This window comes from Dipteris shenzhenensis, chromosome 30 (assembly GCF_047967505.1).
Source record: "Dipteris shenzhenensis isolate YYH24624 ecotype China chromosome 30, Dip_SZ_1.0, whole genome shotgun sequence".
Lineage (NCBI taxonomy): Eukaryota > Viridiplantae > Streptophyta > Polypodiopsida > Gleicheniales > Dipteridaceae > Dipteris > Dipteris shenzhenensis.
In genome coordinates, this window is record NC_141625.1 from 20,052,342 (window position 1) to 20,080,107 (window position 27,766).

Genomic DNA, 27,766 nt, shown 5'->3' on the forward strand with positions numbered 1-27,766 from the left:
GTGGTGACTGGGCTAGTTGAGTGAGATATGAGGATGGATGAGGCATGGATGGGATGATCCCAATAGTGTGTGGAAGAGAGGGCTAAGGCATAGATGAGATGATTCCAATACGATATGTGAGACACGGCTGACTGAGAGGGAGGGGCTAGAAGAATGTCGAGTAGTGGGGACGTGTGTGTCTCATCTCCGATGTGGGTGACATAAGTAGTGAATGAGATGGAGAATCTGTGGCAAAAGAGGAAGGAGAGATCGATGATAGACACCCTGTCGTGGGTGTAACTGTAGATATATCTGGAGATGTAGCTGAAGCTGAAGTAGACCCGTCAATGTTAGTGTAGCTGAAGCTGCAGTAGATCCCATTGATGTAGATGTAGCTGAAGCTGAAGTAGTAGATCTCGTCGACGTAGATGTAGCTGAGGTTGAGCTGGATCTCGTTGTTAGAAATGACCCAGAGGGTACGCACAACGGAAGACTGATAGTAATGCCGAGGAGCTCACACAGTGTGTGTGTGGGGTGGAATCACAAACTTCTTAACTTATGTGCATAAAATAGATGTGCAGACTCATCAATAGACAATGAACCAGCCAGATAGAGAAACCACCAAAATAATATATTTTCGTCCAAAGCTATGGAAGAGATAGATCCAGATTCCCACCAATGGTGTGGTCCTCTGATCTTACCACAAGGTACTTCTCCTATCTGCCGGCTATCTCTAGACTCGAGCCCGCGTGCTCCACCTCGAGCGTCTGTAGACTTTCCGTCCAGAATGGTTCTCTCTGCCTTACTGCCTGTAGATTAGCCAGGTAGGCAGCACTTACTAGCTCAGTCTGCAGCACTCTTTAGGTCTCCTTCACCTCCTAGGAAAAGGCCCAAGGAAGCCCTTTCTGCTGCTCCTGTCTGCTGTAAATCTGCTGCTCCAGAGAATGATGATCTCAGCAACCTTCTGCCCTAGAAGACAGTCTAGGTTCAGCCTCTTCCTGGAACTAAGTCTGCAGCAAACCTCTCTCCTCCACTTCCTGTGTAGAGGCTCAAGGATGGTGGATGTGCTGCTCCTTTCTGCTCCTCCCAAAGCTGCTCTGCTGGATATAAAATGAGGCCTGAGGCCTCTCCTTTTATAGGCTTAGCTAAATATGTGCACTAAGAATCTTTGATACAATAACTGCCACCTTATCTTCACCAAGTCTTCAAAAGTGGCAAACTAAATTGGGATCACTATCATGGATTGTAGCAAATGCAACTACTTCTCTTACCCTAGAAAGCCTAAAACCCGCCACGGCATGAATTTGGGCATTTTGCACTTGCCACGGTGTGAATTTGGGCATTTTGGCAAGTCCAAAATGCCCAAATTCATGTCGTGGTGGGTTTTAGGCTTTCTAGGGTCCTGGCAATGTCCCGGACACTTTTCTCTTCCGCACGACGGTGAAATTTCTTCAAGATTTGACAGAAATGAACTTTTGATACCCAGAATTGGTGAAAATGGCTCCCAAGGGGCTGTCATAAAACCGACCAGCCAGCCTCATCCTGGCCGACCAGTCTGCGTGCTGGCCGACCTGGTTGGCTGGTCCAACCAGCCCTATATAAGGGCCCTAGCTAGGCCCTTTTGGGCTGCTGCTGGGCTCCCCTTTGCTGTTTCTGTCCTGCTATCAATAGGCCCTTGTGCAGGCCCCAAACCTGCCCCGCACGTGTGCGCCTTTGATGGTGAAGTACCCCACCCTGTGCCGCCTTCATACGGCCACTCCTTGCCTGTGTCTGGAGCTAATCGTCACTGATCTGCTCCTGGACCTGCTTCTGCCAGTCGCCTTATCCATGGTGCTGATCCATACTCCCAGATGGCTCCAGGTACCTCTCTAGATGTGCTGCCCACATGACATCCATGATGCTGTCCATGTGGCAGCCCCTTTCTCTCTTTTCTTGTGAGGTACTGCCCATGTGGCAGCCCCCTCTCCATTTTATTTCCGTTAGGCATGCTGCCCACATGGCATCCAAACAGATGCCCATGTGGCAACTCTTGCACTAGGTCTCCCTCCCCCATGCTCTCCTCATATGGGGGCTTACAGATGGGGAGGTGACCATTCCAACACTCGTCGATGTGGAGCTCCTATGAACCGCCCTGCTATTTACTCCGGTCTGCTCCGGTTGAAGTGCTTAGTGACGTCCTCAAGTTTTAATTGTACTTGCTGATCTTTGTCTTTGTCATTGTCTTTCTCTCTCTCCCCTTTCCCCATTGACTAAGAAATCTTGCAATGCAATCTCTCTCAGACAAAAAGCAAAGTATTGCACTCAAATCCTGGAATTGTACATTGATCACATGACATGTATACACAAGGCTGGGATATGATCCTTTGAAGATGCGTGATCACATAGTGGCAAATTAGATTTCACTCCTCTAAGAACAACTTAATTATCTTTTCAGCGTGAAGTAAAACCAATGCAAGACCATGTTGTTTAGATGAAAAAACACTCTCCTCATCTACACATATTATAAAGATAAAACTCTACAATGTTCCCAACATGGTTAAAGAGCTAAATTCTAAGAACCTCCTCCAAGAAGCGTTCTTCTAATATTGTTACGGAAGATCACGAGTCTAAGGGGCTGGGTGAGTTCACACTAAGAAAGCAGAGTGTTGGGGATTTAAAATGGCGCTTTTGCATAAAAGTTGGTGCTTAGCTTTTAGCAAATAATTGTGCATCGGGTAGCTCATAATCCATCTCCTCTTTTGATCTTTTGTCTATAGTGCGAGATGAATAATATGCACTATTGGCTCTCACTTAATTTCTCCATTAGTTTGCTCATCTATACTTTCTGACTACCTATTCTAAAAACCCATAATCTCAACTAGTGACACAATGCATATAACTTAACGTAAGGAGAAAGGTAATGAAAAAGGCCTTTCTTTTTTAAATAAGAAATTCATATTTTTTAAAATAAGAAATTCAATTAATTTCTTAGGCCTAAAGGTGGACTGTCCGAATCAAGCTAAGGTCAAAGGGATAGCTTGAAGAAGAAGGGTCTTGAACTCAAGACCTAGAATACCCACCCAAAAGGTTTTACTACTAGGCTACATGAAGATGTTAAGGGTTGTATATTCTCACCCTCATAAGTGGATGACATTTTAAAATCAGCCCAAGGTCAATTTGCAATGTCTTAGAGTGTGTGGTCATTGCCACATGATCATAGTTTTGAAATAAACCCAAAGTCAATTTGTATACTCTTAGCAGAGGGGAGGGATGCTAATATAGAAGGGGCCCCCTCATGGATGACATTTCAAAATCAGCCCAAGGTCGATTTGCAATGTCTCAGAGTGTGTGGTCATCGCCACATGATCATAGTTTTGAAATCAAGCCAAGGTCAATTTGTGTACTCTTAGAAGAGGGGAGGGACGCTAATATAGAAGGGGGCCCCTCCCCACATAAATATAGGGACATCCTCATTACCATACCTCCCCTCCTACCCTTTTGCACTAGTTAATACATTTTTGAATTCTTTTCGATTGAGGAAACCTATTGAGACAAACCAAGTTTATGAATGATCTTGAAAATGAACCGTTACAGTAGAAGCATCCTCCTAGTTTCATCAAATTTTTTGTTGATCAAATAAAGCAATGACTGATGATCCAACATTGTATACCATTTCTTGGGCCTCCCTTTCTAAGGTGGAGTAATTTGTTTTCATCGTTGAGAACATTCGATTTGCATAAAAGATGGAAAAACCGATGTTCTTGTTAGGTTGACTACAATGGACCCATGGAAATCTTATTCCAGTTTGGATTTAGGAGTATTGGTGCCCTTCCGAAAGCCAAAGTTGTTAGAAATTACCCAACAGAGGGTACGCACAGCGGAAGACTGATAGTAATGCCTAGGAGCTCACACTGTTCGTGTGGGGTGTGGAATCACAAACTTCTTAATTTACGTGCATAGATGTGCAAGCCAGTAAATAGACAATGCTCAGAAACAAATATAGAAGCAACATATATTTCCGTTTGTCCACAAAGCAGGACAGGATACAATACCAACAGGTTCTCCTACTAGATGCCTAGCACTTCTAGATCTCTGAGCCGGCGTGCTCCACCTCGAGCATATGTAGACTCTTTGTCTAGTGTGTTCTTCTCCACCCTACTGCCTGTGAATTAGCCTAGGTGGGCAGCCCCTGCCAAGCTTTGTCTGCAGCACACAGGTCCCCTTGGTCCTCCTGAATGTAGGTCCCAAGATAGCTGCTCCACTGCTCCAAGCTGCTTGTGAATGGCTTCTCCAGAAGATGATGATCTCAGCAACCTTCTGCCCTAGAAGACAGTCTAGGTTCAGCCTCTCCCTGGGGCTAAGTCTGCAGCAAAACCTCTCTCCTCCACTTCCTGTGTAGAGGCCCAAGGATGGTGGAAATGCTGCTCCTTCTGCTCCTGCCAAAGCTGCTCTGCTGGATGTGAAATGAGGCCTGAGGCCTCTCCTTTTATAGGCCCCCAAGGGGCTGTCATAAAACCGACCAGCCAGCCTCATCCTGGCCGACCAGTCTGCTTGCTGGCCGACCTGGTTGGCTGGTCCAACCAGTCTTATATAAGGGCTCTAGCTAGGCCCTTTTGGGCTGCTGCTAGGCTCCCCTTTGCTGCTGCTGTCCTGCCATCAACATGCCCTTGTGCAGGCCCCAACACCTGCCCCGCACGTGTGCGCCTTTGATGGTGAAGTACCCCGCCCTGTGCCGCCTTCATACGGCCACTCCTTGCCTCTGTCTGGAGCTAATCACCACTGATCTGCTCCTGGACCTGCTTCTGCCAGTCGCCTTATCCATGGTGCTGATCCATACTCCCAGATGGCTCCAGGTACTTCTCTAGATGTGCTGCCCACATGACATCCATGATGCTGTCCATGTGGCAGCCCCTTTCTCTCTTTTCCTGTGAGGTACTGCCCATGTGGCAGCCCCCTCTCCATTTTATTTCCTCTAGGCATGCTGCCCACATGGCATCCAAACAGATGCCCATGTGGCAACTCTTGCCCTAGGTCTCCCTCCCCCATGCTCTCCTCATATGGGGGCTTACAGATGGGGAGGTGACCATTCCAACAAAAGTGGAATATGATTTTCCATGGGTCCATTCTGGCTCAACCATTGGGTTGGATGACAAATCAAGAATTGAGACAGCCATTAAAGAGGCTTGCAGAGGGAACTCTGGATGAGAGATTTCTTTAGGAATGGAGTGCCCTTCCATATTTGCCAACTTGCCTGCCCATTAGAAATGGGGAGAGGATCGGACTTTGGTCTACGAGTGCTCAATATTCGATGGGGCTCTCCATTTAGAGCCTTCGGGTGCTCTAAGGGATTTTCCCATTGATCGTGCTCTTGCTTTATTCTAGTGGTAGAGGATCAGAGTGGTAGGGAGGTTGGGAGAGTGCTTGGCCATTGAACCCCCTTGGCTTTCAGAGAAAAAGTATGCATAATGTGGGCTCTTAGAGAGGCATAGTGGGATTTTGGCTTGCCTAGGCAGGCCAACCTGCAAGTATCATGCAGGTGCCTTTTTCTTCCCATACACCACCTGTATTGGTAGACGATTGCGGCTAGGTGCCTTCCCATTTACCCTCTCATACAAGAGGCATTGCCTCGGGCAGTAGTACTGCAAGAGGCTCTCACTAGATCCTGGTTATGGCTCTGAGCCAGCTTTCAGCCATGGACGTTCTTATTTCTTCTAACTGGTGGCACATCGTGGACTTCCCATTGGCCCCTGGCTGGAGCAGATGAGAAGGGATGGTACCCGTCACTGTTGCATGGTAGAACCTTAGAAGACGATCTCTCAGTGCTTGTGGAGTTGCCCTGCAAAACATGGGATCTATCAGGGGCTGCTCAAGATCATCTCATGGTGGAGATGCTGGGACCACTCCTGTCTTTTAACTCTATATATGCATTGAAAGTTCTGCTTTTAGAATTGCACATGCTTAGTAATGTAATTGAACTCCTTAGCTTTTTATACTTGGTAGAAACTCCACATGTATGCCATAAAATGTACATCATGTTGCCATAAAATGCATATTTTAAAATTGGGGGTATATTTACAGCATTTCTGTTCTTTTATAATTTAAAAACAAAACACTACAAGTTTGCAAATGTTTTACATGCTCATATTTGCTTCAAGGTAAAAGTGTCTAATGTATCACAGTATGCTTGTATTTGCAAAGTGTGAATCTGTTTTGACAAGGTCTAATGCTAACATTTTGCATCTTTTAGAGATCATGCTGTTTTTGCGAATGGTCATGGCAGCGCCATGTCAGTTGTATCCTTGTTGCAGCCCTATGAACATGACGACCCTTATGCCTGCTCTAATCAAGCTGCAGTTAGGCTTTCCTCCAGGTTGGTGCCTCTTGAATCCCTAAGACTCACACTTGCTTTTAAATGTGCTGGTGTAGAGAGAGAGAGAAAGAAAGAAAGAAAGATATATTAATGTCCGCAGGAGGCCTCGCGGGTCTATGGGACAAAGTACGGAATCAAGTAAGTCATACAAACCACTGTGGGCCGGGGCAAAGGGCTCACTAAGGCCCTTGCTGATGAGTACTAAAATGCTATACTCCCTTGCTGATGAGTACTAAAATGCTATACTAGTACAAAATATCAAAAAAGTAGCGAGAGAGAGAGAGAGAGAGAGAGAGAGAGAGAGAGAGAGAGAGAGAGAGAGAGATCAACGTCCTTGGGAGTCCCGGAGAGAGAGAGAGAGAGAGAGAGAGAGAGAGAGAGAGAGAGAGAGTTTAATGTCCTTGGGAGGCCTCAAGGGTCTATGGGACAAAATGCACACCAAAAGGATAAACACCAAACATCAGTTATAGACTGAGAGTCTCTTGGGAGTGTGTATAGCACTCACAAAGTCTGCCATAAAAGATAATCCGCCTGCATTACATCAGTTTAAGACTTAGAGTCTTTAGGTTTGGATTTGAAATCTCTGACTGGTGCTTTTCCATCCCTGTAAACAGCCCATTTTCCTTCCTTTCGAGCATCCTTCACTTTAGTCAATTCAATGGCCTTCAGTTTGAGCTGAGTTGGGGTGAGCTCCTCCGCTATCCATATTTTATACCTTTCAACTTCTTGGTTTGCTTGAGAATCTTGCTTCTTCTCATCTTGTCTTGGAAGCATACTTTGGCTTGTATCCCCTCCTGCAAGTCTTCAGCTTCCCGCTCTATTTGTGGGTTTCTTTCCATGATATTTTCCAGTTTTTCCTTTTGACTTCCTTCAAACCAACCTTCTGGTAGCCCCCTTATATGTATGAATTGTGCATTAACGACCCTCTTTTCCTGTTGTTGTACTTCATATGCATCCGATATGTTTATTTTAGTGTCCAATGTTGCTGTAATTTCTTGTTTCACTGATTGGAGCTCAGATTGTACCAAGTCCTGGACTGTAGTCACCGTCTGTGGTGTGGGTGCTACTGTGTTGTGTATGTGCAATACTTCATGAATGATTTCCTGCTTCCCTTGTCCTTCTCAAGCCCTTGTTTTCTCTCTAGAGCTGCAAGTCTGAGCTTGAGCTCACGAATTTCCTGCTGTAGATAATAAATATGCTCGTGGGTCTATCATGCTCACCATTCTCTTATGCTGTAGATAATTCTTGGCAAATGGGGAAGGTGTCTTTGCAAACACATAAGGGGGGGGGGAAGGGAGAGCTGCAATGGAGAAGTATGAGGCTTTTGTTGGGGTAGAGGTAAAAATCTTGACCTTGGAGAAGGTCACAGGCGTCTTGGCATCCCCATCCATGGTGGCCTGCGTGTATTTAGGCACCCCTTGCTGTGACTAACCCCCAGGGTTGGGTTGCAGGCTCTGGAGCTACGCTTCTCTTTCCTCTTTGCTGGAGCTCTGTGCAACCCTAACGGCGGCTAGGGTAGGGCGACAAAGAAACCAATGGCGGTGGCTAGGGTATGAGCTTCTCTCGCTTCTACTGAATGATGCCCTGCACGACGACCTACTGAACCTGTGGAAAGGCGCCCTAGACGACGAGCTCAACGGGTGATGAAAATGAGTGACAAAAGTGATGGCCTGATGAGCGACGCCCAGAGCGACGAACTGAGAGAGAAAAGACGATCTGACGACTTGCTGAACGGCCTAAACGATGTGAACGACGACCTATCGAAACGGCCTCTTGTTGAACGATGAGGGCCTTTGCTGAACGACGACATTGCTGACGATGACATTTGCTGAACGACGACGAGAGAGGGACAGAGAGTTTGTTAAAGTCTTCGAAAGACTGGTGGGTCTATGAGACTGTGAGAAATCTGATACAAGACAGCAGAAAGGGTGGAGCTACTAAGCTAGCATCAACACCCTAAAAAAGTACATGCTACATAGTCATATTAGAGTAATAGTCCTCTACATCATCACTATCATCATTATCATGATCAGAGCAACTGTCATTAGAACACAAAGTAAAATATGCTCCAAGGTCACCATGGTCCCCCCTTGTCAAGGGTGAGGGAGCGATAGCATAAAATCAGAGATAGAATGATGCCGGCTGCCTATGGGTGTAGTCATGGACTGTCTCCAAGTCACAACTTTATGTCTAACAAGGGCTTCCGCTTTTAGTTTTGGAAGCTTGAAGTAAACGGTAGAGGGCACGTAGTTCAGTGTTTTCTACCTCTGGTGGGAATGAATCCGCATAGTCGTCTGGTTGCGTCACGTCATCCTCTGTATGTGTGGTACTGCGAGAATCTTGAAGTTGTTGGACTTTCTGGACCAAGTCGGAGATGCTGTCCTGAAGCTGGGAAATTTGAAGTTGCAATAGTGATTCGCCTTGTACGTTGACTTCAGGGGTCTTTTTTGGACTTGAGTCTTTGATCTCTGGAGAGGCTTCACGCGAGCGTTGCGACATATCGGAGATCCCTGTGAGAAAAGTGCGAACTTGCGCTCTAGTTTGTACCATTCCTAGAAGAGGATTCGGGCTGCTCCCTGAGGTTGCTCATGTTGGAGGGGGCAGGTGAGGCAGGATGGAACCACCCGTGGAAGTCTGGTAAAGGAGGTCCTGTCTGAGGTAACACTGGTGATGGAAAGTGGTGTTACTGCTCGTGAGAGGACAGGAGTAGGTTGGAGAGTCCATGGATCTGAGAAGGGATAAGGAGCTGATGTCGGAAGTGGAGGATATCCAGGAGAAGGAGTGCCTTCGGAGTGTAAATACTGTCTTGGGGAAGGTACAACCTGTATAGGAGGATATCTGGGAGCTGAAGGAGGTGGAGAGTACCCTGGAGATGCCGAAGGTGAGGGGTAAAATTCTCTCCAAAGATGGACAGCAAAAACTCTTGAGGAATATCGGGTTCTGGGTATCTTCGTGTCTCGTGGAACACAACCTGGACTGTGCTGAGGAAGTAATGTAACTAAGGTGCCTCACGCAGAAGATATAGAATGTGGTCCAAATCACTAGAAGGGCACGTGACACAGAAGACCCATGATGCAAAAGCTCCGAAATGGGCTGGTTGTGCAATTTGAACATGATATTGTGTGGTAGATGATGCCTGAGGTGTCCTTGAAATGCCGGGTGAATTACCAGGGGTTTCCATGCTTTAAGGGGGCGTCTTTCATTTGCTGTAATTTGATAATGACAAGAGAATCCTTAAAAGCAGAATGGAAAGACTCCACCTGGCAATGATTTAATCTGCCAAATTGTTGTGTAGAAGAGGCCTGCAGATTTCTGTCCGGAGGTCCATGTTGCAATGGGTGGTGAGGAGCAGATCTGGGCCTGGCATTTAACAGACTAGCTTCATCGCAATAGGAGGCTGAAACTGCTGCTGATCTGGCGGCGAACCAAGGAGAGCAGGCTATTAATGGTGCAACAGGCTGTAGGTACCCAATTCTGGATCGCAAGAGGGGCTGGCGCACCAGGCTGCTGCTGTCATGGCGAAAATCTGGTTGCAGGTTGTTTTGCGACCGAATGGCTGGCGCTGTGCTCACGCTGCAGGCTGGCAAGGAACAGGGCTGCAAAACCAGCGGGGCTGCAAATGGCAAGGTGGCTGGCAGCGAAAAAGGCGAGGGCTGGCAGCAAAAATGGCGCGGGCTGGCAGCGAGATGGCACGGCAAGACTGGCAGCGAACCGGCGCGGGCTGGCAGCGAAATGGTGCAGGCTGGCAGCGAGATGGTGAGGCAAGGCTGGCAGCGAACCGGCGCGGGCTGGCAGCGAAATGGTGCAGGCTGGCAGCGAGATGGTGAGGCAAGGCAAGCAGCGAACCGGCGCGGGCTGGCAGCGGAAATGGCGGGGGAAGAGGGCAGATCTTGCGTGCAAATCCGTACGGTGGAGGCGAGCCTGCGTGACAAATCCGTACGGACGTCAAAAGGGTGCGTCCCTTTTTCGTTTGTGGCTGCCTAGGTTGGGTGGTTGCCCAAAAATTAAAAGGTGGGTTTATTTAACCCTAGGGTAGCTAGGGTAAACCTAAGGTTTGGGGCTGGGTTTTCCATTTTAACCCCTCTAGGTACCCTTTTATAGGTGCTTGGTGCCTAAAAGGTGTGCCTATTCGAAGGAGTGTGACCCTTGGAATAGGTGCACCTTTTCATGAAGGGGTGTGTTCCTGTTTTTAAAAGGGGTGTCCCTACATGAATAGGTGTGCCCTTTTGTCCACGATGGGGTGTGTCCCTTGAGTGAGGAGTCGAGACTCTTCATCAAAAGGTGTGTCCGATGGTGGAAAAGGTGCGTCCCTTGGTTTTGGGACAGCCCAAGCACTTGAAAAGACACGATTTTTGTCGTGTCCATTCACATCAACTCGTAATGTGTGGGAGATGGAGAGGCCATAGATGACTTTAGGCAGGGTTGGAGCGAAAAATTTTTACGCTCATCCTCTCCATCTCTTCCATGCACAATGTGCACGGATATCCTTCTAGCGGAAAAGATGTATCAGATCGGCGCTAGAAGGTGGGGGGCATTTCCTACAGGCAGTGAAGAGTCACACATGAAAAGGTGTGTACTCCAAAGTGTGTGTGCATGAAGAGGTGTGTACCCCTTGTGAAGGGTGTGAAGGGTGTGACCCTTGATGAGAGGGTACATAACAATAGGAATGTCTCTTCGATAGAGTGTCTCTTGTGAAGGGTTGTGCCTCATAGGAAGTGTCTTGTCGAAAGGGCAAGGGTTGTGCCTCATAGAAAGTGTCCTGTCGAAAGGGCATACCCTTCCACAAGTGTCCATTCATCAAACCATCCATAAGTCTAGAAATAGAGAAAGGAATACGTCACAGATCGTGACAAAGCCAGCATCAACACTCTACAAAAAGCAAAAAAGTACATGCTACATAGTCATATTAGAGTAATAGTCCTCTACATCATCACTATCATCATTATCATGATCAGAGCAACTGTCATTAGAACACAAAGTAAAATATGCTCCAAGGTCACCATGGTCCCCCCTTGTCAAGGGTGAGGGAGCGATAGCATAAAATCAGAGATAGAATGATGCCGGCTGCCTATGGGTGTAGTCATGGACTGTCTCCAAGTCACAGCTTTATGTCTAACAAGGGCAATAGTGACCCCTGCGGTCGCGCTCCCACTCCAAACAGGGAGGGAATCTCCCCTAGCGTAATCTGTGCATCAACCCTCTGTTTGAGCTGTCATGTCACTGGCTCTTGGTCCCGATTATGTCTAGGGCCTTTAGGGGGGGAGCTAGTGTGGTCTTGCTGGAAGAACTCCGTGATCATGCTTTGAAAAGAGTCTACTAGGGTACGCTCCTCTCGTCTCTGTGATTGGAGTAGGCGCTCAAGATGTCTGACTGTCTCGTGAATGAGCATCTCTGATTTGAAAGGAATCGGGATAACAACGTGGAGCTATCTCTGAATAGACAATAGAAGCTCCCTCTAATCTCATAGTGTACTGGGCATTTGAAGATGAAATGTTCCTCCGAATCAACCTTCTGTAGGCCACATAAAGTGCAGATGCGTCTCTCCCTCTGCCCGGCCACTCTCGATACGGAGTCTATGTGAAGAGATGTGAAACTGCCCAATAGAGATCCTCTGTGTATATCCAGGTGGGTCAATAAACCCCTCATCTGAGATATGTAGGCAATGATCTCTGTAGAAGCTAAGCTTCACTGGGAGCTTATTCAGTTCCAACTAGGTTTGGAATGTATGTAGTTGCAGAAGATCCTGACGTATGACTTGGTAGACCTCATGATACAAGAGTGGTGCATCGATGCTGTACTGGAAGGGAGGAAGTATGTCCATGTGTAGCTCCAGTCGCTCAAACCATCTCACTGTGTGCACAAACCAACATTTCTGGTCACCTGTAGCTGATAGTTCCATAGAGGAGGACAATGCTAGTCACGGTAATCTGCTGCGTCCAGAGGTGCAATTTCCATATGCCTTGACTTGATATAGGTAGGCGATGACCTGAAAGCTGCATCGAGCTGCAATGGTGAAGACCCAAACTCAGCCTGGATGATCTTATGAGGAACTGACGGATTACTGCTAATCATCCGTGATAGCACGAGAACCTGTAGTCGCTCCACATGAGCCCACTTAGTATCTGATAGATCCAGCCCCTAGCAAGGGTTGCCATACATCCTCGCTGGTCAATCTAGGGAGTCAAAAGGTAAGCACTTGGTCCGAGGGTCCTAAAATTGTGAGCGGAAGCATTGCCTCTCTAACTTGGCCAAGGAGGCATATCCTCTCCTAAGGCGAGCCTGCACCGCCGGTCTCATGGTGAAAATAGGTCCGGAAAAGATAACCTCCAAGTACGTGTATGACAAGACAATCTTGATCGGTGACCCATCAAAAGTAAACTGCTTCTGATGCGTTGCGACCCGAGATGTATTGAAGATCATGACCTTGGTTTTGCCAGGATCGGGCAAGGATGTTAATCCCATATTCAATGAATTCAGTACATAGACCCTCATGATTTTTCGCTTGGCCGTTATGAAGCTTCATCACTGCATCCTCAACACCCCCTTAGTGAAGAGCGTACAAGAAGTAGGACGAGTTATGTGTGAGTGGTCAGGAACTGGTTGATTTGGGATGTCGTATAGTGTGCGTGTATAATCATACCAGACCTTAGTGTCGGTGAGAGGTGAAGGGGATCGTCTCTCTAGAAATCTTCGCCAAAAGTCTTTGGAGTTGTTACTAAATAAGGTGTTCAGTAGTTCCTCCTCGTTTTGGAGGATAAATTCCCTTTTCTTCCTACGAACCAATCGACGATACTCATGTATTGTTTCAGGTTTGGTTGGAAGGTTGTGTTTAGTTTCGAATATGAGTTGGTGGCGCAGAGCCTTACACTCATCATTATACCAACTGTTGCAAGGGACGGTCCCAAGTGGCGGTGGGCGATTGGAGCGATTAGAGTGGGGGAAGGCGTGAAGTTAGCCTCATGAAGTGAGCAGGTGATCAAAGCAAACACGATCCTCTAGTAAGGGTATGAAATCAATATATGTGAGAAGTGTATAAAGACGTGCTGAGTACCTAGGCAAGAGACTACGATCGAAATGTATGTCCTGATAAGTGTTGTGAGTGATTAGAGGAGTGAAGGGTACTGCAAGGCAAGATGTGGAGATACAGAAGAAGAGGTATGTGTGGTCAACCCCAGGAGGGAGTGATGCGACAAAAAAGTCAGTGATACGAGAGGAAGGTAGGGGATCCCATGATGTAATCGACGATGTTGGAGCATCCTCCATGAGGGAAGCAAGTAAAGCCACCCGAGGAAGGCCATTTGTCAACTGACTCTTGTTGTCTTGTTCTGTAGGAGAGAGAGAGAGAGAGAGAGAGAGAGAGAGAGAGAGAGGTAGAAGTAGAATTTATTATCGTCCTCAGGGGGCCAAAAATGACCCACGGGACCTAATCATCAGTACAAAAATCTCCTCTGATGTGGAGGGGTCAAGAATTTTCAAGTTCTTGACAGTACAAAAAAAGACGGATGACAAAAGATCCCAACATTGCCAGAGGGGCAATGGTGAGAACTGATGAGAGCTGAGTTGTCTACCAGTATTTGCTGGTGTCTACCAGTATGTGTATATCTGGGGCATTGTAGGGCTACATGTGCCTCTGTCTCGACTGTCTGTGAATCACGGAATCTGCAAACTCTGGCATGTCGTGGCAAATTCAGCCAAGCTCCTTTCTCTATTGCCAAGGTGTGTGATCGTGTGCAGAATCTGGCAATATTCCTGTGATAGAGAAGAGGGATGGGAGTGCTGATGTATGGCTGAGCAGAGGCATCTGATGTCATGAATGATGACCAGCATAGGGGGTTTATTTGATCTTGGTAGTATTCTAACTTTTTCTTCTTTTCTGCTGTCAACCATTGAGCCTGTAGGGTGCATAGTAAGGACAACTGGAATTCTTGTAGATTGACTTTTTCAGGTGGCATAGTCAAGTATGATTCCACTTTCCATCTGCTGAACCATTTCCTTATGTCTATCCCCCATCCTGTATAGATGATCTTGCTTTTATAGTTTTTTTGAAGTTTCATACTTGCTGTCCATGCTCTGTATGGTAATCTGTCTGTTGGCATTTGTTGCATGTCCACTAGAGACTGCATCTCTGATCAGTGCATGAAACTCAATTGGCCTCCTGCCCGCCGTTTCCAATAGGAGCACTGAGTAAGGGGTAGTAGCCTTGACTCCTAGATGTCGTCGTAGGAATGCTTTCTGCATTTTTTCAATCTCATTCCATGTGGATGGAGAGGTGTTGCCTCCCCATACTTCTACTCCGTACAGCACTGCTTGAACTACATATGCATCAAATGACATATTCCGGATCTTCCAGTTCCGGGTGTCAGTGTGCCTATAGTCATTTTCAAATTGATAGTATTTTCCCCAACCTGTATCCAACCTTCTTTGTGCACATTGCCACCATCTGTGGTCGGCTGGTATGTCGATTCCCAAGTATTTAAAGGTATTGACATATTCAATGGGCTGCCCCTCAATGCTGATAACAGGAGGATGTTCAGGTTGGGTGGTGCATACTGCCATCATTTTGGTTTTGGTGACATTAACTTGCAGCTAGTGTCACAAGAAACGTTTCCAGATTTTTACAGGCGTTTTGTCTAGAAACGCCTAAAAATACTATATTTTTTTAAAAGTTATATATACTTCATAAATAATTGTCTTCAGATTCTCTCTCTCTCTTTCTCAAAAGAGCTCTCAGATATCCATATTGTGCACACAATGCACACACATATTACACAGTTGAAAGAGTAAAAAGATGGTCACGCAGCCTATAGATTGAGGTTTACAAAGACAGAGATCTTCCAGTTTACAAATTACTATTAACTAATTAGTTGGAAGTGCATATGGTTGCTAAGCATATGCCATGGCCCATAGTTCAAACAATAAACTTTTAACTTTATAATTCAAATTTCAAAATCAAATTTCAAGATTCAAGATTCAAGATTCAAAATATAACAAAATGTATTATGTATTACTGTTTACATCATACATAACATGCCATAATGATATACTGGTAACTGTATGGTGTAAACTGTATCCATAATCAAAGCCCGTCGCCTGCAAGCCAGCTGCTAACAACTGTAGTGTACACAGTACACTCTAGAGTCTAGTCTCGACTCTCTAGAGCTAGGGACCGCTGCCCTCTCCAAGATCTGCTGCCTCATCACTATCATCATCAGCACTGGAATCAGCAGATGGATCTACATCCTCTGTGGAGGAAGAGGAAGTGCCACCCTCGAACCAAGTAGGGGCTCGCAACTGATCTGAGTCCTCTAAGTCCGCACTGTCTACCAATGCCGCCTCCTCCTCTGGCTCATCTCTTCCTCGACGTCCTCGGGATGACGATGCAAGAACATATACCTGTGATCCCCCTCGTGAGGCTCGTGCTTGACGTTGATAACCACGAATCTGGGGTGTCCCTGTATCCTCTGTAACAGTAGCAGCACGTACTCGTGGTGCACGAGCTCGAGCCATGGAACGTGTCTGACGTCAAAATCGAAGCATATCCTGTCGCAGGAACTCGTAAGCATCGTCATTCTCTCGACTATGCTAGATGATGGACATGTCGACAGGTTCTAGCTTGATCTTGTCAGGATTGACTTGCTTGGGCTTCCACTCGATGCTACCGGTACCATCTGCAGACCTGTACTTCTCAAGTAGACGTAGGTTGGCATTGACATCTACCAACCTATTGAGCTGCTCCACGCTCAACTGGACATAGTTTACAAAGCATAAAGAAGTCAATTCTCACGACTTAAGAATTGTTTTTCAAAATGTTACAAGCTTGACGCTATACTATATAGCCTATAAATAAGAACTATAAGAAGTTAGAACGAACTTGTTTCTCTTCCTGGTGTGTATGTCTGCACATATGCTCCATATCCTCTCAGTTGGACCTGATGTGCAATCTTGCGAAAGGATGCAGAGAGCTAAGTTCTGCAATGAGGGATTCAAAATCCCAAATTTCTCCCACCAAGTAAGAGCCAATAGCCTGTTGCCTCTTTCATTGGCAATTGCACGGGAGAAATGACCCATGTCATTGCGGAACTCCACTATGTCCTCTTCAATGCTATTGCAATTTGCAATACAGAAGAAGACAATATAAATAATTAGATAAATCATAAATGATAATACAAAGTTGAAAGCACTTAGAAGTTAGTAGTGAGCAGGCTGCAAACTTGTACGCCATGCTACCTCACCTATTTTTGACCGATGAGTCGCATACTTTCTCTAAGTATTGGGTCCATCCGTTCACAAGCACTCGATTATTGTCCTTCCACAAGGGATGGAGCATATGTGCAACAGTGTGGATTGGCCTATGAAACCAATCCCATCTCTTCCTCCAAATTCCTAATATGTCATCCTTTCTGAAAATTTACCAAAAGGAATCAAGTTAGAGGCTAGAGCTAGGAGAACTGAGTATTAAACTTACAAGTTTCAACTTATATGTACCTGCTCTGGTTGAGGATCTCAATAGGACAATCCTCCATTGCTTTTCGAAGCTTCAGCATGAACTCGTATAGCAAGTCCATAGTACAACCCTCATGGTCAAAGAGTCGAAGCACGAAGTAGAAGGGCTCTATGGACATCTGAATGCAAAGGGCTTCCTGCCAAAACTGATTGTCAAAGACAATCCCCTCGACATTCTGTCCAGCAGGCAATCTCGAGTCACTCCAATCCAGCCAATTTGAATTGGTCATCATGTGACGAAGGCTCTCTTTGGTCTTAACCAGCCTACAAATGATAAAGTTTAAACAAATTTAAACAATGAATAATTTGAGGAATTGATCTTTGAATGATGAAAATTGAATCATGATTCATGAATCATACCTGCTAAGAACCAGGAAGATGTAGCCAAAGCGTGTCTTTGAGGGTCTCATAAGCTCCCACTTACACTCCCTTCTGAATAGGGCCAGTGCATGTGGCTTACGAGTGATATAAGTCACTAGCTGCATTGCTTTTTCGACCACATTAGACACCCAAGGCAGCTTTCCAATATCCTCCATCATCAAATTAAGAGAGTGTGAGGCACAAGGTGTCCATACTATCTTGGGATACTTCTCCTCAAGAAGACTTCCCATTCTCTTGCAGCTGGAGCCATTATCGGTGATGACTTGCACCACATTGTCCTCACCAACCTCCTTGATGGCTGCCTCAATATGACCCCATATCCACTCTCCGGTGATGTGAAGGCCAACATGTGAGGCATCAACCACCCTCAAGAATATGCTTCCCACACAACTAGTGACCAAGATATTAATCATGTGTCTCCTCTTCGTGTCACTCCATCCATCGGAGACTATGGTGCATCCATACCGACTCCAAGCTTCCTTGAGTCCCTCCATGTCTTTCTTGATTAATCCCACCTGCTTCTTCAAACGTGTGGTGCGGAGAGTCTCAGAACTAGCAGGTGTAAGGGATGATGCTCCTGCTCTACCAGCAGCTACAAGTGCATGATAAAACTTCTTGTAGGCAGGAGTCCTTGCAACATTGAAGGGAATATTGCAAGCGTAGAAAAACTGCTCCTCTGCAATTGCAGCCTCTTGCTTCAGGCGTGGTGCCCAAGCAGCCTGTATAGGAGTAACTCTCGGAGTGATAGCTGCTGGACCATGTGGCCTCTTGGCAGGAGGCCGTGGAGGAGCTGATGGCATAGCGGACAGCCCAACTGATACGGATGCCGATGGAGTGGTGCCATGTAGAGGCTGAGTAGAGGCACTCCCATGAACTTGTGATATCGATGTAGATGGAGTATACCCATGCCCCTCCTGCTGTGAGTGAGAACACTCCACATTCCCGGTATCTGACTGGGATGATGTGAGAGTGACGGTTGCCTCTATGCCCAACTTCTGCTGCTCAACCAACACATTAGCTTGAAGAACTTGATCTGTGATCACGGGATGGAGGAGGGATCAAATCTCAGCAAATTTGGATGAGGTACCTCCATATGCCAAGAAGATCCCCTCTGGAATGGCATGGCAAGCACTCTTACCGTGGCCTCCGATCCATAAAAAATGTGCTCGAACTCAAGGGGCAGATCTCGTCAAAGTGTCACCACAAAACTTGCATACTGACCTCCTCGTGCCAGATGTGCCATATCTCTTTATAAAAATGGTATCCTGCCATACATCCCGTTTTGTGCTTCCACTCGGTTCACTGGCACGTCTTGAGGCCATGGTATGGGAGTAGAGAGTAGAGTAGAGTAGATTGTAGAGGGTAGACCGTAGAGGGTAGAATCTAAACTCTAGAGTAGAGGGTAGAGTAGAGAGTAGAGGCTAGAGGAGAGTAGAGGGTAGAGTAGAGGGTAGAGTAGAGTAGAGTAGAGTAGAGTAGAGTAGAGTAGAGGGTAGGGTAGAGTAGAGGGTAGAGGGTAGACCGTAGAGGAAAGTAGAGGGTAGACCGTAGAGACTACAGTAGAGTAGAGGGTAGAGTAGAGAGTAGAGGAGAGTAGAGGGTAGAGTAGAAGGTAGAGTAGAGGGTAGAGTAGATGGTAGGCACTAGGAGCAAGGCAAGCAATGGAGCAGCACGGGAGAGGAGCAAAAAAACGAAAACGGCAGCCAAATTCAGAAAGAAACCTATCGCGGCGGAGTTTTTGACAGCCAGACGTTTTGCCCTAACTGCCCGTTTCGGACGTTTCTAAGAAACGTTTCGTCTAGAAACATCTCTTCGTGTTTCGGTGCCCCGAAACGTGTTTTTTGGTGACACTGCTTGCAGCCCATTTTCATTGCAAAAGACCTAAATTGTCTGTAGTAGTTGATGCATGGAATCAGGGTCATAGGCAAAAAGAACCACATCATCGGATCCTTGTATCTCTTCTCCTGCTGCAAATTCATTTATGAGTTCTTCTAACTTGTCAATGTAGATTCCAAACAGTGTAGGTGAGGGAGGACAGCCTTCTTTTACCTACATATTACTTTGAAATGCAGCTGACAGTCCATGCTCTTGTTTTAGTATGCATATATTCGAGAGATGCCTACCCTTAATGCCAAGGGGACTCCGAGGTCTTGCATTCTTTTCCATAGGCCCCCTCTCGGGACTGTATCAAATGCCTTCTTAAAATCTACAAAAAGAGCACAAAAGAGTTTTTCCTTTTAGTCTGCTTTCATCCATGAGTACTCTTAATGTGACCAGATGATCTGCAGTCCTATGCTCTTTACGGAAGCCTGCTTGTCCAATGGCCCTCTTCTTGGTCTCTTCGGTCCAAGTGCTAATTTTTGCTTCAAGCACTGTGCTAAAAAGTTTAGCTAGTGTGGAGATGACCATTATAGTTCTGTAATTAGTGACTGATTTTTTGTCTCCCCCTTTGAATAGGGGCTGAACCCAATTCTCTTGCGAGGCAAATGGAAAGCCATGGTGTAGAGCATTTGTCAATATATGTGATAGCCATTGTCGTGCCCTATCTTCTGTCCATTTTAAGAGTTCAGCACACATGTGCATGTGGTCAGAGGCCTTTCCATTTGCCATCTTTTTCAGCCCGGCTTCAATGTCCTCAAACGTGAAAAGGTTGACTAAGGCATATGACATTTCTTCATTTCCCATTTCTGTTGCATTGGCATGGTTGTAGAGTCTGATAACATACTCAAGCATTTCCTCATTTGAGATATTTCCCATGACCTTTTTCTTCGGGCTCTTAACCCGTTTCCACCCCTTTATGGGATTCTTGATGAAGGTGAGCAAATCAGATTTTTCCCTTTCCAGAATGTAATTTCTTTTTTCCTTCCTCGTGAGGGAATTGTAATTGCTTCTCCTTTTGTCTGTAGAGGTTTGCATCAGAAATATGTTTCAGCTCATTGCGTAGAAATATGTTTCAGCTCATTGCGTAGTTTCTTGCATTCATCATCATACCATTTCTTACATGGCAGCCCTTTATTGCATCTTCTTTCTGTCTTGAGGAATTGCTCCAAAAACCTTAGTTGCGGTGTCGAGGACAGCTTCTTTGAGGGCTTCCCATGTATGTATGATTGCCATTACATTCAGCTTTGCATCCAGTGTCATGGCATATTCTTTCTGCTTGTCTTGATCTATTCGGAAGCCTCTTGAATTGGCTGCAAATTTCTGCACTTTTGTTTCAATGTGGGTACCAAGAGTCATCCATATTGGGAGATGGTCTGACTCAGGATATTTTTCTCCTATCCTGAAAGTTTCTATGTCATGTAGAGCATTGACATGTGCCAAGGCATAGCCCAGGACACTGTGTCCCCCGCTAGTGGAGAAACATGTCATCTTGTCAGTCCTTGGAAAGAGTTGCATCCCATTTAAAACTGGCATGTGCAGTCCATTCATCATACACCGGGGTGCTCTTCCTTGTGTATTGATAGTATCATCTTTTGAAGTCTTGTGCCATAAGGCATCTATTTCAATTGCATCTTCTTTGTCCAATTCATCGTGCATGATAGGTTGAAATTGCAACTGTCCAATTCTAGCATTGAGGTCTCCCATGACTATTACCTTGCCTAGTTCTTTCAGTTCTGCAATATCTAGGCATAGTGATTCAAATGCCTCACTTGAATCTATTCCATTCCGGGCATAGAAAGGGGATTCATGCAAGGAAGAGGGAGCAGTCACCAAATTCAAGTTTCAGCCATATAACCCTCTTGTATTTATCAGCTCTGTACATGCTGGGTTTTTCTGCTAAGTGTTCTTGGATCATCCATGCTATTCCTGAAGGAATAGAGAGAATGAGAGCTAGAGAGTCGTAAGCTTAGAAGCAGTAGTTGCTCAATAGAGTGTGTGAAAGAGTACAACACAAAGTAGTGTAGATAAGGTTTTGTCATAGTGACAAAACCTTAGTAGTCACTAACCATAGTTAGTGAACTAACTGCAGTTAGGGGGAAAAACCTCTAAAAGAGGGAAAAGTGCCCCTAACTAACTTATTATATTACATTGGTCACTGCTGAATTATAGATATAATTCCAACACCCCCCTGCAGTGCCAATGTCATGTACAAGGCTGATCAATCACCAAACGGATATAAGTTCAGGGCACTGCGAAATGCCTCGAACTTCTCACGTGGTAGTGCTTTGGTGAAGATATCTGCAACGTTGTCATGTGTGGACACAAAGATCATACTGATCTCTCCTGCATGTAACTTCTCTCTGACGTAATGATAGTGAACCTCAATGTGCTTCGTGCGAGCATGAAACACTGGATTCTTTGCCACTGCAATGGCACTCTGACTATCAGTGAGAATTGGAGAAGGACCCTCCAAAGACAGATAAAGATCAGCAAATAAACGTCTCAGCCAGACACATTCCATTGTTGCTGTGAAAGCTGCCCTGTACTCAGCTTCACATGATGAGGTAGCCACTGTAGATTGTTTCTTGCTTAGCCATGAAATGCAAGATTTTCCCAAAAAGAAACAATTGCCACTAGTGGACTGCCTAGTGTCATAATCACCAGCCCAATCTGAATCACTGTAGGCATGCATCTGCAAGTCACCCCCCCTGGGAAATAGTAAGCCAAAAGACTTGGTGCCTTGCAAATAACGGAAGATGCGCTTAACTGCCTGCCAATGCATAGTTTTAGGGCTGTGCATATACCTGCTCACCTGAGATACTGCAAACTGAATATCAGGCCTAGTATTGCAGAGATATATGAGGCATCCAACAGCTTGACTGTAAAGTGTGGCATCAACTGAGTCTCCTGCATCATGCATTGTGAGTTTCAGCCCCGGTTCCATAGGAGTAGATATGGGCTTACACTCTTGCATGTTAAATCTGTCCAAAAGTTTCTGAACATACTTGGACTGAGACATAACAGTGCCACGTCTCTCATGAGAGAACTGGATCCCCAAATAAAAATGAAGCAGCCCCAAATCTGACATATCAAAGTGGGTCTGCAAATCAGTTTTGAAATCTGCAATTTTGTCGTCATTGGACCCTGTGAGCAGTAAGTCATCAACATAAAGAAGGATGACTAATATTTCCCCCCCATCCATCTTGATGTAGAGGGTGCTCTCAGTAGGACTATTGTGCAGCCCCTTGCTGGTCAAAAAGGCATGTATCTTGGCATACCATGCACGAGGGGCCTGTTTCAGCCCATATAAAGCTTTATTAAGCTTACAGACTTGAAGTGCATTTGCTGTAATTTCAAAACCCGGAGGTGGTTTGACATACACCTCTTCCAGCAAGTCCCCATTTAAGAAGGCTCTTTTGATGTCCAACTGATGAACATTCCACTCAAAATGTGCAGCCATTGCAATTATTGAGCGGATGGTGGTCATCCGGGATGTAGGAGCAAAAGTCTCCTCATAATCTATGCCCTTTTTCTGAGCATAGCCTTTAGCAACCAGCCTGGCTTTATATCTGTCAATGGAGCCATCTGGCTTCCGTTTGACTTTAAATACCCATCGTGTGCCAATAGCATGTTTACCCGGTGGCAAGTCCACAACATCCCAAGTCTGATTTTTGGCAATGGACTGCAACTCATCGTGCATGGCATTCATCCAATGCACATTACCTTGTGCCTCTTCAAATGTGGCAGGCTCCTCTTCATCAAGGAGAGTACCTGCATATGCTGATTCCACTGAATTAGCACCTTCCATGTGCCTTGCTGCACTGCGAGTCCTGCCAGGTAACGGGGCATCAAGTTTACTCTCCCGGAGAGTCTGTAACAGCCAGTTTGGGACTGTTTTTGCTGCATGTATGTCTGCAATTTCTTGCTGTACCACTTGTTCCACTTCCTGTGGAGGAGGCATGACATCCCGTGGCGGAACTGAAGCATTTGAAGGTTGCTGTAAATTCTGATTTGGATCAGAAAAATCAGCAGGGGAACCCAATGCAATGGGTAGCAACCCTTGAAATACATCTTCTGAAGGTGAAGGCATTTGAAAATCAGCCTGAGTGTAAGCTGAATTTTCAGAAAATATCACATCTCTACTTACAATGATTTTGCGTGTAGCAGGATTGTAGAGACGATACCCCTTGCTTTCTGCACTGTATCCAACAAATATGCATTTGATGGCTTTATCTGACAATTTGTGCCTAAATTCAACTGGCACATGTGCATAGGCAAGGCATCCAAAGACTCGGAAGTGATCCACTGAAGGCTTCCTGTCATTCCAGACCTCAAAAGGAGTTTTGGTTTTTAAAGCCTTAGTGGGAGCCCTGTTCAAAATGTAATTGGCACACATCAAACCCTCTAACCAGAATTTATGGGGCATGTGTTTGCTTTTCAGCATACATCGGTCCATCTCCATGAGGGTTCTATTTTTTCTCTCAGCTTTGCCATTTTGCTGAGGGGTCAGCTTGACTGTGAGCTGATGCACAATACCCTTTTGTTTGAGGAAAGCATCAAATTCTGCAGATAGGTATTCCCCACCTCTATCCGTGCGTAATATCTGTATCTTGAGCCCGGTTTCATTTTCAACCATGGCTGAAAAGTGTTTAAACACTGTGAACACTTCAGATTTCTTTTTCAGCCCATAAACCCAAGTAAAATTGGAGTAGTCATCAATAAATGTGACAAAGTAGAGATGACCACCCAATGAAGGAGTCCTCATGGGACCACAGACATCACTGTGTATAAGCTGCAATTTGCGAACAGCTTTAACTGAACCATCCTTCTTGAAGGGAAATCTATGCATTTTACCTAAAATGCACCCTTCACAGGCATGTGGAGGAGGTATCTCAAGAGGGGGCAATGCATCAACCATTGAAAATTTCTGAAGTGTCATCAAGCTGTTGTAATTCATGTGGCCATATCTGGCATGCCATAATTCTGCATTTTGCATGGCAACTGTAGGGGAAGAAATTGCCAAAGCATGAGCTGCTCTTTTCTGAAAAATATCAAGCTGAAAAAGCCCACGCAGCAGAGTACCAGATAACATTAAGGCATAGTTAGCTTCCCTGTCCCGGACAGCACATTTGTCATCCTCAAAGATGACCTGAAATCCATCTCTGTTAAGAGTGGACACTGAAAGGAGATTTTTGGTTATGCCAGGCACATATAAAACATCAGAAAGTCTGAAAATTGAGCCATCAATTGCAGTGAGCTCAACTTCTCCTGTGCCACGTACTGAATATGAGGAGTTGTTGGCACAAGTGACTTTCTTACCAACAGGGGGTGGATGCAAGGAAGTAAAGAGACACTTCCTCGAAGTGATGTGCTTGGATGCACCGCTGTCAAAATACCATGTGTTCAGTGTTTCATCAACACTGAAAGCAGATGCATCTGAAGGAGAGTCAAAACTGCAAGTCAAAAAAGCATATGTATCATCACTGCATGAAGCTGTACTATCCCGAGCATCTGGAACAGCCAACCTAGAATCAGAAATGCAAGATAAAAAGGCATAATCTTGACCAACAAAGTTGGCTGCAGCATCCCCACTGTCAGATGCACAAGGGGCTGAATCTGAAACAGCCATTCCTGAGCTGTTTTTCTTTTCCTTTGCAATCCTTTTCCTGCATTCTGCTATGTGATGACCTGGCTTTTTGCAGTAGTGACAGAAACCCTTCTTTTTGGGCTTGCTTGCATCACTTTTAGCCTTTTGTGAAGGCTGTCCTGACCCACTGGAAGGCTGATTTGCTGCTGTTTTTGCCTGTCCCTTTGTTTTTGATTTGAATTTTGAGAGCATGGCTTGTTCACCTGCACGTGAAGCCAAATTTTTCCTGGTCTGCCCTGAAGCAGAAGTCCTATCAGCTCATGAAAAGAAAGAGGATTTGCACCCCCCCTCAATGATAAATTCAGCGAAGTATGAAAGCTGAGATAAGACTCAGGAAGAGAATTCAGAGTGGTTGTAATCATCTCTGAATCAGGAATAATTTCATCTATATTTAACAACTGCTCTCTGAGATCCTGTAGCTTAGTGAGGTGGGCTGACATGGAGTCACCCTCCTCCATATGTGTATTGCTTAACTCTCTTTTTAAAAAAGATACCCTGGCATCATTCCGTGCTGCATACATGCTTTCCAAAATATCCCACGCTGCCCTGGAGGTCTTACACGACCGGATATGCGGAATGATTGATCTTTTCACTGAAAGAGAGATGCAAGACAAGGCTAAGGCATCCCGTGAATCCCATCTCTTTTGCTCAGGAGTATTAACTGTAGCTGCACCAACAACTTGTCCTGCAGCTGCACCTTGTGCACGACCTCTTCCACCTCCTTGGTGAGGAGGGGTAGCAGGTGCAATATCTGCTGGTCGGATTTCATCCCCATTGACATAATCCCATAGATTGCGAGAAATCAGAATATTACGTACCATGAAACTCCAGAGGGAGTAGTTGGTACCATCCAATTTGTCTTCCTGAGAAAGACCACCGAAGTGAAAATCATTCTGATTTTGATGGGCCATATTTGAAAAAGGAATTGAAGCAGATACAAAGCTGAATTCCCTTACTGGGAATAGAATGCACAACTCCCAAAAACCACACCCAAGCACGGGCTGTATATGCAACTTAGATTTCTGTACTTGAGCTGTCAGAAATCTGTCCAAGCATAAAACACTCTCCAAAATCTGCCAAAAGTGTTCCAAACACTCCAATAAAGGCAGTATATACTGAATACTCCAAAAAATGCTCTCCAAACACAAAAGCCCCAATTTGTGGCTAGAAATTGCAGCCAGAAAGGGGTAAAAAAGCCAAAAGCCCCAAATCTGCAATTTTAATACAAAAGCCCCAAATTTCAGACAAATCTGTAATTTTGCTCTTGTGATAGCTTCAAATCTGCCCAATGATTGCAATGGCTGCAATCTGCAAAATGCCCCAAATATTCTTGCAGAATACTTAGCCAAACAATGGCTGTCTGCAAACTCAGCCTGCCAAAAATCACCTGCCAAATCAAAGATGACCTGCCAAGAAACACCTGCAAATCTCTTGTCCAAAACCAAGAAGAATTGCTGCTACAGCACAAACTGTACGGTACAGCACAGATAGCGATGTACGGCGCTGTACAAACTGGTACGGCGATGTACATAAGCACAGATGACGAATTTGTACGTCGATGTACCTAAGCTCGAAGCTGTACGGCAGATACGTCGACGACAGGTACAGCCTCGATGTACGGCGCTGTACGGTGTACGGCCACAGGGTACGGCGAAGTACGGCGCAGTTGACGCTATTTACGGCGGGCGTCAGAAATCGTACGAGAGGCTTTTCGTACGGCAGGCGATAGAAATCCGTACAGTCGTACGGACTGTACGGGCAGATTTGCTGAGGCTGAAAGTCGAGGTTATTGTTGAAGCTTGAGGGAGCAAGGAGCACCAGACTCTTGGACCTGCTCTGATACCAAATGAAGGAATAGAGAGAATGAGAGCTAGAGAGTCGTAAGCTTAGAAGCAGTAGTTGCTCAATAGAGTGTGTGAAAGAGTACAACACAAAGTAGTGTAGATAAGGTTTTGTCATAGTGACAAAACCTTAGTAGTCACTAACCATAGTTAGTGAACTAACTGCAGTTAGGGGGAAAAACCTCTAAAAGAGGGAAAAGTGCCCCTAACTAACTTATTATATTACATTGGTCACTGCTGAATTATAGATATAATTCCAACAACCTCTCTTTCCGATTTATTTTTGGTACACTGTGTGCACAACATATCCTGGCATTTATGGGATTCGGCATATCTCACTTTCCCATGTTTCTCCCAAAAAAACTATATCTGCTCCCTGTATGAAATCATTAATACTGACTCCCTTATTCCAAGGGAAACCTCTACAGTTCCAGAACATTACTTGCAAAGACGTGTATGTCCCATGGGTCTCACATCCCTATTTAGTGTCCTCCTAAGAGGGAGGTGTTTTGCCTTGTCTTGCCAACCGTTCTGCATATTGTTTTCCTTTTGCTTCTTGCTGTTTTGGGGTGCGGTCCTCACTGACATAAAAGGGGAAAGTACACCTTGCTACTGTCTAGGATAATGCCATGCTTTCTTTCATCCATCACCGTGCATACTATGACTCTTCTTTTAGGCATTCCCTCTTGGACTCTTCTCACTTTGTGGCCTCCATATATTGCTATATTTGGCATCGCGAAATGCTGCGCAAAGAATGCTGTCACCTCCTTAGCCAATTCAAGAGGGCTCTCTTTGTCTGGTTCAAGCATACCGCGAATGACAAGATTCTGAGCTCTCTTGTCTCTTTCTTTTTGTTCCTGCATGTCCCCATTGGTAGGCATATTATCACGTGGTGGGGCTTGAGCTTTGACTTCTGGGACTTGTTCTTTTCTGGGCTGTTCATTGACATTTCCATGTCCATTGGGCTGTAGTTTGGCAATTTCTACCCATTGGTTGGGTGTTATGATGGCTTTGTCTTTCTTTTCTTGATCTTTGGGGTGTATCAATTCTTGAACCTGTTTACATCTAGTCTATGATATGATATGATTGTATTAAAGTCCGCATGAGACTCTTCCGGATCTATGGGACTGGCGATCACTATTAACTAATTGTGATCCCTTACATCCAATCAAGAGAAAAAACTTA

General features: G+C 45.5%; 1 protein-coding gene across 3 annotated transcripts in view; it reads left to right on the forward strand.

Annotated features, from left to right (window-relative positions):
- PDE318 (P-loop containing nucleoside triphosphate hydrolases superfamily protein) overlaps positions 1–27,766 on the forward strand; it is a 109,033-nt gene that overhangs the window by 15,715 nt on the left and 65,552 nt on the right. For all 3 annotated transcript variants that reach the window (XM_087401579.1, XM_087401580.1, XM_087401581.1), the window contains exon 2: positions 6,206–6,328. In XM_087401579.1, coding sequence (XP_087257705.1) covers positions 6,211–6,328 — 118 coding nt within the window. In that variant the 5' untranslated portion in view covers positions 6,206–6,210. The remainder of the gene's footprint in view (positions 1–6,205; positions 6,329–27,766) is intronic.